A 19,306-nucleotide genomic window follows, 5' to 3' on the forward strand; every position below is an offset into this window, starting at 1 on the left:
ATCACCTGTCTTCTTCTTCTTCTTCTTTAAAAACTCCTCCTTAACTAATCCGCATTTCCCGTGTTCTTATATTTTTTTGTTTAATTATTATTTAATTTCAGGAAGATGCTTCTTCTTCTTCTTCTTCTCCTTCTTCTTCTCCTTCAACTAACTCTCCCCAAAAAACCCGCGTTTGTCGTCGTTCATTATAGACGCGGATCCCACACACATCGATATAAAATAGATTTAAATTAATAAATTATTTGGTTTTGTCACGCGCTCGGAGTGTCCTGGCACTTTGTCATCCCTCCTTTATAATTATTTTCCTCCTTTCGTCGGCCCCCCACCACACCACCATCCAACACTTCTCTTCGTCTCATCCCTTTTGTTTAGTTTTTCCATCTTTCTCATCCATAATAACCTCCTTAAATTTAGTTCTTCGTATCTCTGGATTTATTGACGATCCTTCGTCCGTGTGCCGTCTCATGGACGGGGTTTTAAAAATACATAAAACATGTACGTAACGACACTCTTTGCGCAAGGTGGGTAATAGTAGTAGTAGTAGTAGTAGTAGTAGTAGTAGTAGTAGTAGTAGTAGTAGTTTATAGTAATAGTTGTAATAGTAGTAATAATAGTGTAATAATAGTAATAATAATAGTTGTAGTAGTAGTAGTAATAGTAGTGTAATAATAGTAGCAATAGAGTACACACGCACACACATGATTCTTCGAGTCACCAATAAAAGAGATGTCCACCTGACGGCAAGAGCACTACGCTTCGAGGGAGAGAGCCTTGCAGGGGCCAACGAGTGGCCTTGGCGATGGGGACGGTGACTTCTTCGAGAGGTTCAAAGGTTGTTGACTGTCGGCAATGTCCACTTGGAGTTCCATCATGTTGCTCGGACAACCGGATAGGACGAGAGTCGCCGCTGCCGCTGCTGTGCTGGATGTTGGCCTCGGACTCGTGCTCGTACTACTCGACGCTGCCGCCGAGAGGTATCTTGGCGACGATGCCGGGGAATTCCCGACTACGAGGTAATCCGAGGAAGACTGCTGTTGATGGTGCTGATGTTGTTGGTGTTGGTGTTGCTGATGTTGATGCTGTTGATGTTGTTGTTGTTGTTGTTGTTGTTGCTGCTGTTGCTGCTGTTGTTGTTGCTGTTGCCGAGCACCAGTAGTCGTGGTGATAACCGAGGTGGCCGGCCACCTCGAGGAGGAGGAGGAGCTGCTGGTATAACTCGACGTGGCACACTGTAGCAAACCCTGAGATCCTTGAGAAGAGGAGCGTGCGGTTATGGTAGTCGTCGAGGCACATTGTTCCGCCGGGGACGGCGAGACCGCCGGTGGGGACCTCGGACTAGCTTCCCCTCGCATTATATAGTTATGTATAATGTCCGTACGCTTGAGCTGTTCCGCCGTCATCCTAGGACCCTCCATCAAACTTCTCGCCAATGTCGAGTGCGTGCTGCTGAGTAGGCTCGCTGTTTGCGGACAGGTAGCTGGATTATTCGTCGTTTGATTCGATGGACTTCGCGCGGGTGGCGAGGTTAGGTGTAAATGTAATTGGGATTGGGCGTGTTGTACTACCACCGCTGGCTCGGCTTCGGCACTGTCCTTTTGCCGTAACGCGCGGAACTTCTTGTGCGGTTTGTACGCCTCGTCCATCAACGAATTCGTGTCGTAAAGCGGTGGTGCTTGTAGGACGCGTTTCAGTACAGGCATGTCTTCGACTTCCTTGTCCTCGGAACGCGGACTCGAACAGACCGAGGTGGGTGCGCTACTGGCACTGCTGCTCGCTGGTTTGTCAGCTTTTTCGGTACCCGACTCGATGCCGCTGTCGCTGGGCGAATCCAATTTGCGGAAACGCGGACAGTGAGGTGGTTGAGGCGTCTTGCTCAAGCTGCCGCGGTGAAGCTCGTCCTCGCCGGAACTCGTGCTACCGGAATTGGCTCGTCTACGATGCGGACATAGACCACCGGCCAAGGTTGCCGCGAGAAGAGGTGCACTGGACGCGTGATGCCCGCTGCCGCCGCCCCCGCCGCCCCCGCTTGGGGTCGCCGCAACGTGATGATATTCCGTCAGGGATGCCACTTCGCCGCTGCACGTGCTCTCCGTACTCGAAACGCTACCCAACGGACTTTTCACTGCCTCGTCTAGGGTAACGTCCGAGGCCGAGCCCCAGGACGCCGGAGTTTCGTCTTCCATCGTCCAATGTTGTTGCGATTGTTGCTGAGATTGTTGTCCCGACTGCGTCTGCTGTTGCTGTTGTTGTTGTTGTTGCTGTTGGCTCGCGGATATAACGTGTTGCGTCTGTTGTTGCTGTTGCGCTTGTAACTGTTGCTGTTGTTCGGTCATTTTGAATGCTAGAAGCTTCTCCGAGTGCAACGTGTTCAACGTTCTCAAATCCGGTATCTTTTTCAACAATTCCCTCAGAATATCCGGGTGTTGTGGATGGCTCTGAGCTAGTACCGTTTGAAGAGCGTTGCGTAGTTTGTTGTGCATACGCTCTACCAATTCGGTATTGCGTAATCCCGGCCTATCCGCCGCGATGACAACGACCGAACAGAAGAGTCCAAGCTCGGCGTCGGACAACCGCAAGGAATTGACCCTTTCGGCGAAATCGAACATCGAATCCATCAGGAATCTCGCGTTACTGCTGTTGTGAATAGACTCGCGTTTTAACACTTGTCCGTTCAAGCATATCATGCTATTCGTTTGAGCATCGAACATGCAGGCCAGCCTAACGAGTAAAACTTCGAATACTCCGGCCTTTAATAATGTGACCTGGTCATCCTGAGCCAGCAGGCTGAATCCAGGAATGCGTTTAGCGAATTCGACCACGCCACGAATCGCCGGGGAAAACCTCTTGGAGAAATCCTGAAGTAATTCTTGCTGACCGGTCAATGGTTGCGGATTTGGATTCAACGGACATGCCTGTTGACAGAAAGTCAAAGAAAACGTGCGAGGTTAGAAGAGGACTTGGTGGTGGTGGTGGTAATAGAAGATAGTCTCTCGTATGAATGTGTGTTAAAGCAAATTATCGAGAGAGAGAGAGAGAGAGAGAGACCGGTCGTCCTTAACGAGTAGTATAGCAGCAACACGGTATACGACACACGTTTACAACGTTAACGTTTCCTCCTCCTCCTCCTTTGCAAGTTTCGAGGACGACCGGTCCGATTTCCGCATAGATTCGATCAAGGAAACTGTGTAAGGTGTTGTGTGTGGTGTTGACCAAAGAATAATGGAGGGGGAAAAGAATCGATTAAATTTGAACTCGAAGCGTTAAGAGAGAGAGGTTTGATATTTAGTCGAAATCCGAGGATCAAGTTAGTAAGTGTAACTAGGTGCCGGGGCTATTAGAGTGTAATTAAAAGTATTCTTACCAAGGTCGGTGGGCAGGCCGTGTAGTTAGGTGTTTCACGAGCTCTCGCGAGAACAGGCGTGACCTTGTCCCTGGTAAAATCGCATGTGTCGAGGTGAGCTCGGACAACGGTGGCGAGTAATCGTTGTTCGTCCTCCAGTTCGGCCGCTACTGCCTTTTCCTGAGAACGACTGTGGGAACTCTGCTGCATGGCAGCCAAAATCCTGGCCTTCTCGCGTTTGGGCACGCGGCCGAATCGCACCGCTGTAATTCAAACAACAAAAAACACACGATCGAAATGATTCGATTTGTCTAAGGGTTGAATTATATACAAAAAAAAAAAAAAAATTAAAAATTAAAAAAAGAACATTATAGGATAGAGAAAGAAGGAAGGAAGGAAGGAAGGAAGGAAATAAAAAGAAGAAAAAAAGTATTAATATAAGCACTGTCAATGCGATCGATCGAATGATTCACGCGGTTGACCTTCCTTGACGGTGAAACATATATCGGTGTTCGTCGCGTGTGTGACGCCACCGGCTAATCGGTTGAGATACGTCGTCGTAAGGCTCTTTACTCGTCAATTTCTTCCGGAGTAAAAAGATCGGGAAAAATAATAAGAGGAAGAGGAAGAAGAAGAAGAAGAAGAGAAAAAATAAATAAAAAGAAAAAAGACAAGAAAAGAAAAGAAAAGACACGCTTCTCGAAGGGTGAAAGCGCACGACTTTCTCGCACCGAACGAGACGAAAGTTAGCGGCACACGGTACGAATCTTCGGTTAGAAAGTAAACCGACCTCGATGTTTGAATTTTTGACGAAGGATACGAGAGTATTAAATAAATCAAAAATAGAAGGAAGTAGAGAGAGAAAAAAATCTATTGGGAAACCTACGTGCATTATGATAATCGACCACTCCATTGAGGATTCCTTTGAGAATAGGTAACTCGTCTCCCATGACGGTCAAAAGGAAACGCGTGTAAAAAAAAAAAAAGGAAGGAAGGAACCGCAACGTTGTCCTTGATCTTCTATGGTTATAAGATCCAATCCAGTTTTCGTTTAAATAATTTCCGATAACGATGGACACTTCTTCTTGCGACGCACAAAGTATATAAAAAGAATCCAATAACGTCGAACGAAGAGAAATATAGGGTGGTGGTGGTGGTGTGTGTTTGATGAGAGAGAGAAAGATATATAACTAGTAGTAGTATCGGTTCGTCGACCGATTTGTTTATGATCTCTCTCCACGTTTAAATCAAATCCTCGATCACGATATATCTTAGGCTGACTCGCGAATTATGACAAGTCACTCCCGCGGCAAGGAACCGAGAAAGATAATAGATGATGAGATTTACGAAAAGAAAAAAAAAAAAATTAAAGAATTATAACAATAAAATAGCCGTTCCGGTTTGTGGCGGGACGGCGCACGCCGTTTTTCGAAATACGTCGCGCGGTCCGGCTTTCTTTAGTTATGCGTGATGATGATGATCACTTCAAAGAACCCGCGTGCGGGACGGAACAACGCGTGCAAACGCGAGACAGCATCACCGCCGACTGAGTGATGTTCCACGACTTGCGTTCAACAGCCCCTCCACTTATTCAGCCATCAAAGACGCCCCACCACACAACTTCACCACCTCCTCCTCCTCCTCCTCCTCCTCCTCTACCACTACCGTCGTCACCGCCACCATCGCCACGGCACACCGCCGACGCGATGTGGCCTTTGCCGAGCCTTTGGCCTTGAACTTGCTTTCAGCGACAGCCGCGCGAGGCGTACCGCCGACCTATATAGCCTATATAACTGATGCGATACGTACTAACCGAGCGTAGCGGTCAACACCAGAGAAGGACGGGACGCGAACGCCTGCGCCTAGAGTAACGTCGACTAACAAGAGGGAGAGGGAGAGAGAAAGAGAGAGAGAGAGAGAGAGAGAGATGTCCTCGAACTAAGGATAGACTTCGTTTAATATATCGCACGAAGAGAGGGAGAAATCGAGAGATAAAAAGAAAACAATATCATAGATAGAGAGAAAGAGAGACGAAAAAAACAATGTTCTATAAGTAGAACCGAGAGACCAGTTGGGAGAATTTATTTATATTCTTTTTTTTTTATTTTCAAATGGAACTGATAAAAGACATGTGCTGCATTTGAATAATATTTATCGAATTAATTGTTAATATCATCGGTTTAGAGAATGTAACGAAAAATAGTTTATTAAAAAAGTATAAGTAATCACATATTGTTCAAAAAAAAATAAAAAGAAAAAAAAAGGAACGATCCAGCTGCATCGAAGTCCGCTCGCGGAATGAGCCTCCGGCCACTGTCGCGAGCATGCGCCACCGCCGCCGCCGGCAGGTGAGTCCTCACGGAGTAGTGTAGTAGTAGTAAGTAGTAGTAGTAGGGGAAGAAATATCCGAATACCGCGGGTGGGATTACCCCGATAGTTCGCGAGGTCTCCGCATGACGTTTAGCGCCACCACGACTACGACGACGCCGATGACTACGACGACGGAGTCCAGGAGAACGCGCGCACTCTCGCTGCGCTCGTCGGCGCGTAAAGAAAGACTGGTAGGGGAAGTAAAGAGAGAAGAGGAGGGGAGAGTCAGCAGTCTCCGTTCGTGCGACGGAAGAGATAGCGTTAGAAATTCGTGGTGGGGGATATATGTTGCGCGCCGAGGGTCACCGGGGATGTAGCGGCAAGTAGCGGTACTCTCTTCTACAAACTCGACTTAGCCGCGAGGAACAGTTCAGCTACGCGAGAGATTATTGACCCCGTGAGAGGAGGAGGACGACGAAGAGGAGGAGGAGGAGGAGGAGGAGGTGGAGGAGAGCTTTGCGCCTTTTCTACGTTCCCTCTTATTCAACTCTTGTTTATTAAATAACAACAACTAATTCTAAATCATTTTATCGATTATACATTTTTGTATTTTTATTCTTACAATTCCGATTAACGTGATATTTGATAATAATAATAATACTAATTATTATTAGGATAACTATGAGGATGATGATAATTTAGAACGTTCAATGATCTCAAATATTTCTGTCTCCGAGTTATTTCTATTTGAAGACGTGGATGATCTATTTTCTAACACCACCTAAGAGGTCTTAATCTAAATTGGCTCGAATCTGAACTAAGGGTCAACGACCTCGTACTCCTTGTAGTATCGCTGCTGCTCTTAGCTAGCTAGCTAGCTAGCTAGCAGTAATAGTAATGTCTTCTTCAAATATCGATTGTTTAATAAGGATGAAAGAAAGGGAATAATGATAATAATAATAAAAAAAAAGAAAAAAAAGATAAAACGAAGAAGATGAGAATCAAAAATAAAAGAAGGCGCGGACCCGACGAAGCTTTCACAAGTATTTCAAAAAGAAAGCGAACTCGTTACACCAATCGCGGGGATAATCGTGCTGGCGCTGCTTTCTCGAACAGCGAAGCAGCGGCCACTTTCGCCCGTTGCGACACCCCTGCGCCGTATGACGGGGAACAGCGTTACGCAAACGGTCAATGACCTGGCAATCTAAATTTTAAAAGGTAGGAGAGCTGCTCCTACGTTCGAGAAACGAAATCTATCGCGAAATTATTCTCCTCCTCCTATCATTTCGCAATAAAAATTCTTTTCTACGCGCCGAACCGAACGGAATGACAAGTTTATTTCACCGAAGACAACACATTTCGTTACGTTTATATTATTGGGATTTATATTTGCAACTTGTTTCTTTTTTCTCTTTTTATTTTTTCGTATCGATCGCATTGGAACAGAATTTTTTGTAGGAAGAAGAAGAAATAAATGAAAGAAAATAACGATTACTTACCATCGCGACTCATGCCGACAGCGATGCACTTCTTCAAACGACAATATTGGCAGCGATTCCTGTTGATCCTCAGGATGCTGCACTGTTGGTTCTTGGTACAGGGTCGATACTGAATCTTCTGCTGGATGCTACGGCGAAAGAAGCCCTGCGAATCACCAACGAAACCTTCGTCAGTTTGACCGTCGCTGTCCGAGGAGGACCCCGAGGAACAATCGGTCCCCGAGCGCGGGGTGGCCAGATCGCACTCGCACAGGCACCCCATTAATTCACCCCAAAATTAACGAATCTACTCTTCTGCTAAAGATAAACCCGTTGATACAGAAGGGAGGGGGGTTTGGGTTGGTCGTTGCTCGCGAGCGTTTCCGAACGCTATCGCGAAACAATTAAAGATTATCAAATCTTGAATCAGTTTCTTTTGGATTTGCTTTGTATTATTGTACTCAAGCTCACGATGATATCACACTAAATACAAAATTCCGAATGCGTTGTTGGAACACATCGAGAGTATAGCAAAATCGAAATCGTCTCTCTGTCTATCTCTCTCTCTCCTTTTCTGTTTTTCACGATTTCTTCATTAGATATATTAATAATAATATATTTCGCGTAGCGTGTTCACAGAGATAATAAAAACCGAGAGGAATGATATTTTCGGCGGAAGAAAAAGAAGCAGCGACCGTTTGTATCGAGGCTTGGCTGTAGACTGGCTCTTTCTAGCACAGAGAGCATAGAGCCTCGGCACATTGCCTCTGGCGCGACGGGGTGGGGGTCCTCTGACCCAATTCCCGGACGTTCACCCGCAGTTCACCGCGTGAAAGTGAGAGTCCCCCTTTGCTTGCTCGCTCGTTCGCTTGCTTGCTCGCTTGCTCGTTCGTTCGTTCGTTCGTTCGCTTGCTCGTTCGTACCTCTCTCTCTCTCTCCCTCTTTCTTTCTCTTTCTCGCTTTCACACACACATATTCGCGATCTACGATATTTGTCTTCCTTTTCTCGCAGCAACGAGCACGGAGGTTTGCGCGCGCCTTCCAAACGCTCTACTAACGGGTTCTTTCCCCACCTCCTTCTCCGCCACCTCCTCCACCTCCCCCAACCACCCTCCACCTCCACCACCTCTCCTCGTTCTCTCGCTAGCTAGAGCTCGCGCTACTACTCGCAGCAACAACCCTCTCGAGCCCTCTTAATAACTCCGATTCCATACCGATTCTGGTCAAAGTATTGTCCTATCCAAATATAGAAAAGTATTTCTCCAAAATAACCAACCCACTCCCTTCCCTAAACGATTACAACATTAAACGCTATTTCCAATGAATTATTTAAACTCAACGAATATATCCTAAGGTTTTGAGAATTTGCTATAGAATCCAGATTTAGCAATGTTGAATCTATAAACACCTGACCGATTGAAAATTTAATCTAATCTGACTGTCATTGTTATAAAAAGTTATTTATAATCGGTAATTAATTATATATTGTGTGTATGTGTGCGCGTCCTGATTTAGTTTTCTTTTTCTAATCTAAACGCATCAAGATTAAATGGGAATAAGTGAAAGAAAGAAAGAGAGAAAGAAAGATGATGAGTTAGCATGATGACGAAGAGGAAGAAGGTAGGTCATGGCGGGTGGATTTCCCGGCAAAGCTATCGGTCAATGACCTCGCGCTTACGTAACTATCGGCGCGTAGACGTTATCGTCGTCGTCGTGGTCGTTGTGTTGAACTCGCAAGAAGCGCAAGCGCTTTTCTTCTTCTTTTCCTTCTGCTGCAAGCTCGATTTTAAGCTTGCAAGCATCAGCAGTAAGCAGTAGCAACAACAACAACAACAACAACAATAACAACGATGAAAAGGACGTACCAAAAACATGCAGTACACGCCCGTATAAAATACGCATTCGTTTCTGATGAGTGTTGTAGAGTTAGTGTGACTCTTCGTTCTTTGGTGACGTCACCAGCAACCGTGTTCAACGCGACCTAGCCTACCTCAACTTCGACGGCTAAGACGACGACGACGACGACGACAACGATGACGATGACGACAAAGTATGAGAGAACGAACGATGTACCGTTGCATCTTCGCGCTTCCCGGCAAGTCAATGAACCAAAGTACCTTTATTCCCAACACTAAAGAATTTCTACAACTATTTTTGTAGAAATTGTAAAATGGGGGGTAGGGGAGATCGACGATTCAACTATTTTTATTTCTCTCACTGATACCCCTGATTATTTTTCTTACATTACGTTTCCCTGCAATTTGGATCGTGATTTTAACAATCACATTGTTAATTTTAGGTTATATCGTTACGATTAAAACCCTAAGGGATTCATCGTTAAATAGATCGTATGATTAAATCGGTATAATAATTCCGATGGAAAATAATAGTAATTTGGATTAAAAAAGTTCTTCTGGGGTGATGAAGTGGGGGGGTTGCGATAATCCGTGCCGATGGTTTCAATTCGAATGGACTCCTCCGAAGAGTCGAAAATCCAAGTTACGCGCTCGCGCGCGCGCTGCCCGGACGAGGGCAGCAACCCCCGGTGAACCCTTCGGTTCTAGGTGGATGTGAGGTCGCGAGAGGTAGAACACGGTGCATCGATCTCTTAAACCGTATATTCTCTCCCTCGGACGGGTCAGAGGGCGACCACCTTTCGCACCTTCCCGCGCTACTCTTATTTCTCTCTCTCTCTCTCTTTTTTTCTTTCTTTCTTTCTTTCTACCAGAATAAACCCCGACGACTTGTTAACCGAAATCTTTCCAAAATAAAAATCAGACTAAGAATAATCTGTGGTACCTGATTACCGTCCAAGGATATTTTTAATTCGTACACCGATAATCCCCCCTCCCCCAAAATCAGAAATAATTCTAACGATGATTTATGATCGTGATAGTGAATAAGATTGAAAGAAGATTGAAATTAACTTAAAGTTTGCTAATCGTACATCAAATGAGAATCTCAGAACGAATGATGAAAAAAGATTGAAGATTTAAATGATTAAAAACGTACCCATGTTATAACAATGAACGATAAAGAAATGATCCCAAGTCTTCGATGTTCTCTTCCAACAACAATTCGCACTTCCACAGTTGTTCGAACTTGCACAAAAGTTTACGATTAAACGAGGATATAAAATGTGATCCCAATAAAGTCGCACATCACAGTGTCACTGACAACGAACAGTACACCATTTCCTCTTACACTTGGAATCTAACATACACCGAAACGATTAACGTGACAAAAATTGTTCAGAATTGAGTGAACCAACTGTGAATAAAAACTAACGAATGCATGTATCTCGATTTGACGATTATCGTCAGGTAACAACAACATCGCGAGGTGAAAATGATCGAAATAAATTCGGTCGAATCGATAAACGTTGCACTCACTCCTCGTGTCGAATATAAGCGCGCGCGCTTATTCGGACAGTTAAAGAGCGTCGCCGCGGCAACGTGCGCGCATTATGGGCGCATAATAGGTGCCCATTGGGCAAACGAGTGTAAACTTGGTAACCAAGTAACTCGGTAACTAACAATAAGTAAGTAAGTAAGTAAGTAAGTAAGTAAACTAGCTCTAGCTAGCTAGCTAGCTTAGCAGACAAGCTAGCAAGCAAGCAAGCAAGCAAGCGAGCAAGTAAGCAAGCAAGCAAGCAAGCAAGCAAGTACACTCTATGTACGTGCATGCATCTGCTGCTGCTGCTGCTGCTGCTGTGCTCGCTCATTTGCTCGCGCCCAAGCGCGTGCGCGTGCGCGCGCGTACGCACGCTGGTGTTCTCGTCACGGGGCCAACGACCGGAGCAACGCGCGACTGCTGCTGCTGCTGTGCTGTGTTTCCCTCCTGCTGCTGTTACTACTACTACTATTATTATTATTACTATTTCTACTACTACTACTACTACTACTACTACGACTGGTGCTGCTGCTGCACCGATATTCAGGGAGGAGGAGGTACAGTAGTAGGGGTTACAGTTCGAAAAAGAAAGATAGAAAGAAAGAAAGATAGATAGAAAGAGCTAGTTTGACTCTCCAAGGAGGTACAACACTCTGAAGGTGGTGCATGGAGGAGAAGTTGCTTTCGGAAGGAAAGAGTTCTGAGAGAGTGAGTGAGTGAGAGAGAGAACGATGAAACGGAGTAACGGTGACGTACGTAACTCGCGCGCATGCGCACACGCGCGTCACTCTGAGAGACTCGCGACACTCGGTCCGCCACACACACAACTTGTGTGCACAGAGGGCATTAACCGCTGCTCGCTCGTTTGCTCGAAACCCCCTTTTCCCTTCCTCCTGTTTGCCCTCCCTCTTGCTTGCTTGCTTGCTAGGCTAGCTAGCTAGCTAGCTAGCTTGCTTTCCACCTATATCCCCCTTTTACCTCCTCTCACTCTCTTTCTCGAAGCTGATAGTGGTGCACACCAGCAGCCCTCGAACTCTTAAACACCACACACCACCCATCTTTCTTTCAGATCATCGATCCTGTTCGATTGGAAAGATCTAAACTTCTCGATAGAAACTGATTTCGAAAGTCTAGAAAGAGTATTATATCTAACAGTCTCTCGGCCAATCAAACTTTCTCTTTTTCCAGCCCAACGTGCATACTTTAGGTTAAACTTTATCTACGAACGTGTATAAAGTAATCGGTTGAGACCAATCAGTAAATGATCTATGTATATCAAATTGCATTTATCCCAATTGGTTATTAGAGTTTCAGTTGACCCGGGGGAAAAAGTAAAACTAGAGAGAGTGAGATATCTGTTATCTCCGAGTATCGGGAAATAAAATGATAGAAAGAGAGAGAGAGAGATAGAGATGGAGAGGAGGGGTAGAGAAATAGTCATGATCTGGTGGTGGAGTAAAGCGTACACACCGACCGAGAGAACACCTACCACGATAATAAGCGACTGACCCGATTCTAAAGTAGATGCACCGGGGTCAGTAACCTCAAGCGAGAGCACCGAAATACCCGCGCAATCAAATGAAAATGAGATCACGACTCGTTACGACATCAAAAATGACGCTGCTGCTGTAGTTCGCGGAGAAAGAGGGAGCAAAAGAAATGGAGAGAAACTGTGTGCTAGTGGTGGTGGTGGTGGTAGTGGTGGTGGTGGTGGTAGTAGTGTGGTTGTGCCGGTGGTGGTGGTGGTGGGTAGGGGAAACCGGGGGAGGGCGTACAACGCGTAGGGGCAAGGGAAGGAGAAAAGGGGAAGGAAGGGAGTTAGAGGGAATGGCGGGGGAGCAGGAGCCACGTGACGTAACTGGCTCGGGGTCGATGACCGGAGGGTTAATGCACCGCTCTCGCCTGCTTTCAACCCTCCGGAAAAATCGTCGGACGCGCGCGCTCGTAAGCGACATACAACAACGACCATCACCACCACCACCACCACCACCACTACCATCATCATCATCACGTTTCGTTTCCACGTGAAAAGATTTAAAGAGGAACATCCCAGTGATGGAAAAGTACGATTATAATATCCGACGAGTTTCCTAAAAGATCTCCTAAGATCGTATTTTTATACACGTTCGGTAGTTCCCTTTTGGAAAAGTAAAAAAGAAGAAAATAAACCCGAACCGATTCTATATTTCGCGTCTATGCAAATTTGATTAAAACCAAGACGGGAGATTGTAAAAATAGAAATCTCATTTGGTCGTTGATACGAACGTTCGAAGAGATAGACAAAATTTAAGGGTTTTTAAATTTGGAATGAAAAAATCGAAGCAAAGGTGTTGTTGTTGTTGTTGTGCTGATTGTTATAGACCGTTCAAAAAAAAAGAATCCCTCGTTATTTTATTATTTTATTCTTTATTACTAAAGTTATGAGAGAGTTTAATATGATAAAAGAGTTTCGAGGTAGCGAATTCAGTTTTGTAGTAAGTATAATATATATAGCGAAATAGTAGTGCAACAGTAGTACGACCGAGCGACCTAGTCTCTCAAAGATATCTCTCTCCTTCTCTCTCTCTCTCTCTCTCTCTGCAACGTTCTTCCGCGTTCTCTTCCCTTTCCACGGGCCCTCCTCTCCTCCGCCAATGGTTTAATGTGGGGGACCTACGTTCTACCGCTAGCGGCTAGGTCACACTCGGGGAGAGATTCACCGTCCGGTTACTGTTGCTGTTGCTGCTGCTATGGCTGCTGCTATGGCTGCTGCTGCTGCTGCTGTTGCTGCTGACTACTCGGCTGTTTGCTTGTTGTGTTCGGGGGCTTAGGCACCTCCTACAGCGTTCCTGCGCTGTCTAGGCTCCTACGCTCTACTCACTCCTCTGGCCGTAAGTTACTGACCTAGTCAATCGACTGCTGGCTAACCGCTTTTAGCCTAGTCCTTTTTTCTCACCAAAGCTTATTCCCAGACGAGAAAAGGGAGATAGATGATAGACCGGTTGATCGAGCCCTAACAACACACCACCTGCCTGCATGCCTGCATGCCTGCCTGTCTGCCACCCTGCCTCTGTAACCCTGCCCCTGTCTGTCTGTCTTTCCGTCTGGCTCCTTTCCTGCCTATCAACTTACTTACTCTTCTATCCAACAAAATTGACTCTATCCCTATCGTTTTCATTTTTCATTTTCTAATGAATCCAAGATAGTTTATAAAGTAACAGAATATTTGATGGATTTATTAGAGCAATAATAGATAACGATGTGAAACGTTAGTTGAATAAACTAATATCAACTAATCAACGGTATTTAGAAATTATAAAAAAGGAAATTATCTTTAATCGAATCTCGAAAGTATTTAATACTTTCTCTTTTATTCTTACTCAATAAGATCATTTCTCCGAAGATTTTCAGATGGAAGCTGTTTGGTCACTCTCTCTTTCTCTCTCTCTAATTTCTGTCTCTCATTTTATTCCTTTCGTTGGAAGAAATAAATCCCCCCACAAAGATACCATTGAACTTTTCTTTACAAATCTATCGTTAAATATTTCACAGATCATTTCTTGTGGAAATATTGAAGAAAGCTAAGAAATCCAAGATACAGAGAATTGCTCATTTCAGGTAAAAATCGGGTCAAGTTTGTTGTTGGGATACAAAATAAAGAAAAGAATAAAGGAGACGAAAAGAAAGAAAGAAAGAGATGAAGGGGGGATGATAAAGGTGCGAAGTAAACCGTACCATGGTCGAAACATTTCTGAGGAGCCGAACCGATCGAGTAAACGTGGCACCTAGCACTGAACAAACCACCTCCACCGTGTCACTCGAATACCAACTGGAGGTGGTAAAATGGTCGATGGTGGCGGTAACTATGATTCTGTCTCGGTATACTGTTTGTTGCCTGCTCGGAAACGACTACACGAAAATACGATTTTGCAAACTATTAAAAACAATTGCTGTTGTTAACCTCCGCCATCTTATTTTTTTGTATTTTTTTGTATCGATCAGCAAATGATGAGGAGGACGTTAGCCTTCGTACCCATATTTTTGATCATACGAATTTGACAAACGTGATTTTTGTTATTAATAGTTTGAAGTATCGATGACACGAACATATTTTTACAAATCATTGAAAATTTCTATATCAACGATCCCGCGTGTCTCTTCTTCTTCATCTTCTTTTTGATTGTTGTTGTTGTTGTTGTCGTGTAAATTGATTTATTTGGTTATACTTCAAAGAAAAAAATAAACCGCAAGATAAATGTCAAATAAATTCCAGACACAAAGAAGAAAAGTTTACCCTTCGGGGACGCGGCACCAAAATTCTTCCTACCTGCCGCTGCTCTTACCCAATCAAATTTCAACACGAAGGAAAAAAAAAATTCTTCCAAGATGTGTAGGTGAACAAAAAGTGTGCCTGTATTATCCTCCCTTCTATCTCCTAACCTCATCTCTTTTACTCGACCACTCCCTTTCCAAATTTTGCCACATCTTTCTTCCGATTTCCTTCTTACGCAACCCCCCTTCTCGCTCCCTTTTTCTCTCCTACCCCACCGTACTAATGGCCGTTTCTTTATAAGGATTCGTCCTTGAGAATGAAAAGTAGAACTCAGGTCAAACTGTGTTGTATCCCATCCCCTTATGGTTAGTCGAATTTTGATTCTAAACCGTTGCGTTAGATCTGACCTGAGATTATTATTATTATTATTATTATTATGTATTTTGTTTGCGCGGTTCTTTTAAAACGACCAAACGTGAAAGAATGTGAACTAATAATTCTCGATGCATCCGACAATGCACGATTTGGTGCAGGTGTTCTTTTTCTTTTACGTCAGATGGGTCAGCAAAAAAGTGGTGGGGAGTAGGTCGGGACGGTTATTGGTGGTTTTGAAATTAAAAAGGAAAGAAAAGAAACGGAAAGAGAGATAGGAAACGATTAAAAATTCAAAGATCGCGCTGCGGATGATGGTTACATCCGTCGATTTCCGTGTGTCCAAGGCCAAGCAGTATTCTCGGTCGATAACTCCTCTCTCGGGTTGACCTTGAACGCTTCACTCGTTCACATATCGCGCTCATGCTTCCTGGCCGCTACTCCCGTCCCGCCCCCCTCCTACCAATAACGAATTCGATACTTTTCCACCGAAGGACTTTTGATTCTCTGCTTCCTTTTTTTTTCTTTTTTTTTTTTCTTATTAACGTCCCGGACGGACACGTTTAAACGCTCGAAGTCCGCACGATCAGCGATTAGTATTATCTTTTCTTTTTTTTCTCATTCTTTTTTCCTACAAATCCAACCCTTACCCCCTCCATTCCTTACATTTATAATTATTTCAGCAAGACAAACATAATACGAGCCGTACGAAAGTTCAAATTCCATCCGATCATCGTCGTATTACGTTGAAAATATCGTCAAATAATGAAAATTAATTCAAACGAAATCAAATATAATATATCAAATAATGGTTGTCATCGTCGTTGACGTTGTTGTCCGGACATCGTTATTCGCGATTTTAAATCCGTGGAATAAAAATAAAATAAAATAAAATAAATATAAATAAATATATAATATATATATGACAAAACTTACTTTGCATCCTTCGCAGGAATGAACGCCATAATGAAAACCTGAGGCTTTGTCACCGCAAACGCGACACAGCACCGTAGTCCCATCGAATTCTGTAATCAAAGAAAATATGTCTAAGATTAGAATCTAAACATTGTTACTATTTATTTTGTAAATTAAGTTTCCCACACGTGTTTGTTTAAATGCATGGGTATGAAAGAGAATGACAGATAGATAGAAAGAGAGAGAGAGAGAACAGGCGCGCAAGACTCGTTGTTGGAGAGAAAGGTGGGATGGAAAGAAGAACACTTTCTCCTCTCTCTTGCAAGCGAGTATAGTTACAGCATCGGCGCGTTACAACTTTCCGCTTTCACTGTGCGCTATCGCTCTGTGTGTTTGTGTATGTGTGTGTACGAATGATAGCAATAATGTTTTTATTAGTTTCGTACGTTTCGAATGAAACACCTGCTGCTGCTGCTACTGAGAGCTACTGAGTTGCACAGGTTTATTTATTTTTTATTATAATAATATCTCGTTTAATCCAATAACAAGTTTGGAATCTTATCCCGTTGTATGTATATTAATAATTATTAAAGATTCAATAATAATAATAATAATAATGATCGTACCAATATTAAGTTCAGGTTCGGGTTTAGCCGAGGAAACTGTTGAATCCATAGTAGGCATGTTAGGACTAAGTTGATGAGGTAATTGAGCTCCGTGATACGGACTTGACAATGCCTGTGATACGCAGGACATGCGTGAAACACTGGAAGCTCTCGACGATGAACCGGAGACCGGTGACTCCGGTGGTGTTGCTAATGCTCCTTGTATACTACTACTGTCCGCCGTAAGTATCATTTTTTATCGAATTAAGTAAATAACAAAACTATATTATCTAACGATGTCTACCTATTTGTCTGTCTGTCTATCTATTTATCTATCTATCTATCTATCTATCTATCTATTTAATTATCTACCTATCCTTCACCAATTGAGTTCACTTAGTCACCTAATAAGACACACAACAAACACACATTGATAAACAATTAAACTTCATGAGTATAATTCGGCTTCACTTTAAAACAAAAACAAAAAACAAAGTATTTTTCTTCACTGTCACTGTGTGTTTTAAGAAAAGCGCTTGTTTTGAGTAATCTGTACTTTTGACAATATATATATGTATATATATATATTTATATATATTAGTCACGATACACTTTGCACGATTAGGACGATGAGAAAGAAGATAAGAAAACTAATAAAATAACTATGACAGATAAGAATAAAAGCGCGTGTCTCAGTCTGAGATGGTAGCCCATGATGATGATGATGAAGACGTTGACGATGACGAGTAAAGAAACGTTGTTTGGGTTGCCTGTTCGAAAGGCAGGTGCGTTCTGTTCTAAGATAACTTAGGTTTTGATAAGCCTAAGGCTTCTACTAAAAAAGTAGAAGGAGGGAATTTGGGCGGTCCTGGCGCGCACTAGCAGCGGTAAGTAACAGAACCGAACCGAACCGAACTGAACGGAACAGGACAGCAGAACAACACCGGCGGTAGACAACACAAATGACACAAGCGACGACGAAGACCGGCGGCAAAGTATCCCGCAGCCGTTATAAGAGACGACGGAGAGCAGAAGAGAGAGTGAAAGTAAGTCTTCGCTCGAGGGAGGTTCGCGTTGCTCTGACTCGAGTTCGGCGCTGCGCTGCCGAGTGCTGAGATACCTGCACAGCCCTTGCTACTACTCGACGAGAGAGCTTTCGTCGTAGTCGTGTCGTTTACGTCGTACGATCTACGCCCGTCTGCTTCTCTTTCTCTCTCTTATTCTCTTTCTCAGTGTATATTCGAGAGTCTCTCTCTCTCTCTCTCTCTGTCTGGTCTGTTATCTGTGTGTGTGTTTGTGTTGTACCCGGTTGGTGGGGAGGGATTGATGTGCTCGGTTGTGCCTGCGTGCCAGCCCGAGGAGAGCATCTACGATGTCTACGCCCTGACTGCTGCTGCTGCTGCTACTACACTACTACTACTAAACAACACACCTAGTAACGTCACGTTGCTAGTAGTAGTAGTAATAGGAATAATGATAATACGAGAGCCTAGTCGAGTAGTGGGCTGTAACTATGGTAGTGGTGGTAGCGATGGTAGTGGTGGAAGAGAAACACACGAACGGTAGACGTAGAATGAGGGAGAGAGAGAGAGAAGGAACGGCCGACGAGAGAGTTCATCGTATTTTCAATGCTGGAGGTCACTGACAAGCGAGGGAGCGTGTAGTGCGCTCGCGCAAGCTTGGGCCCCAACCGAACCAATCGGAGCCAAGCTCGTTGGGCCGCGCTGAGAGCTCATTGGCCGGAGCCGGCCCCTTCCTCCCCTCCACTGACGGCTAAGTGCCGAGACGTCGAGCGGCCGGCAGGCTTCTCCTTCTTCCTCCCATCGGGAGGAAGTTCATCGGCCGAAACCTTGACTGAATTACCCCGCAGCGGCGGCCAAGGCCATCTGCCCTCTCGCTCATACCAACGCAAGACTTCGACCGTCGCGCCGTCGCTTTCCGTCTCTCTTTTTTTCTTTTTCTCTTTTTCTCTCTCTCTCCCCCCCTCTCTCTCTTTCCTTCCTTCTTTCTATCTTTTTTTATTTCTTTCTTTCCTTTAGACGATCCTCCTCTCGCATTCGTCCGACTATCCCTCATCCTCCTTTTTCCTTATATCTTTTCTTTTCGATCCCTCAAGGGCTCGTCCTCTTCACCCTCCCCCACAACCCCCCACCATTACTCTTGCTCCTAACCTTCCCTTTTCCCCTACTCAAAACCCAAAAGGTTTACTACTACTACTACTATAAATACTACCAGACGTAATTCGTTATTTCTTCTAAAATTTGATTTTTTCTTTACGCGCCAACATTTTATTTTGAAGTTATACTTCTTTTTTACTTTTTAATTATTGTTCACTCGTTATAATTTATTCTTTTTTTTTTCATTTTGTCAATTTTCTTTTTCTATCATTCGAAAATATAAAGACGATCATTTTTTTTTTTTTTTTTTTTTTTTGCGAAGGTTAATAAAATTGATGACACGCGTAACACGCATCCGGGAGTTCATCGAACCAGGCAGCAAGTAGTGTACGTACGTACACATTCCTAGACGCGTTTTCGCACACTGGAATATATAAAAAAAAAAAAAAAAATAAAAAAGAAATAAAAAAAAAATACCGAACGGACGTTCTCTTCGAATTTTGCGCGATACGGACGATGTCCTC

The 19,306-nt window shown here is 44.0% G+C and overlaps 1 protein-coding gene across 4 annotated transcripts in view; it reads right to left on the bottom strand.

The window, feature by feature from the left end:
- Positions 1–623: 623 nt before the first annotated feature.
- The window catches only part of LOC122515296 (nuclear hormone receptor E75-like), a 76,317-nt gene continuing 57,634 nt past the window's right edge, over positions 624–19,306 (bottom strand). For 2 of the 4 annotated variants that reach the window (XM_043632599.1, XM_043632600.1), the window contains exons 2-5: positions 16,082–16,170; positions 7,150–7,294; positions 3,362–3,603; positions 624–2,912 (exon numbers count right to left, since the gene is read on the bottom strand). In XM_043632599.1, the coding sequence (XP_043488534.1) occupies positions 750–2,912; positions 3,362–3,603; positions 7,150–7,294; positions 16,082–16,170 (2,639 nt within the window). In that variant the 3' untranslated portion in view covers positions 624–749. Of the gene's footprint in view, positions 2,913–3,361; positions 3,604–4,226; positions 4,515–7,149; positions 7,295–16,081; positions 16,171–16,686; positions 16,934–19,306 lie in introns of those variants that run through there. The other 2 variants (XM_043632601.1, XM_043632603.1) reach the window with 2 other exon arrangements.

This window comes from Polistes fuscatus, unplaced genomic scaffold (genome assembly GCF_010416935.1).
Source record: "Polistes fuscatus isolate 324 unplaced genomic scaffold, CU_Pfus_HIC Scaffold17, whole genome shotgun sequence".
In the NCBI taxonomy this organism is placed as follows: Eukaryota; Metazoa; Arthropoda; class Insecta; order Hymenoptera; family Vespidae; genus Polistes; species Polistes fuscatus.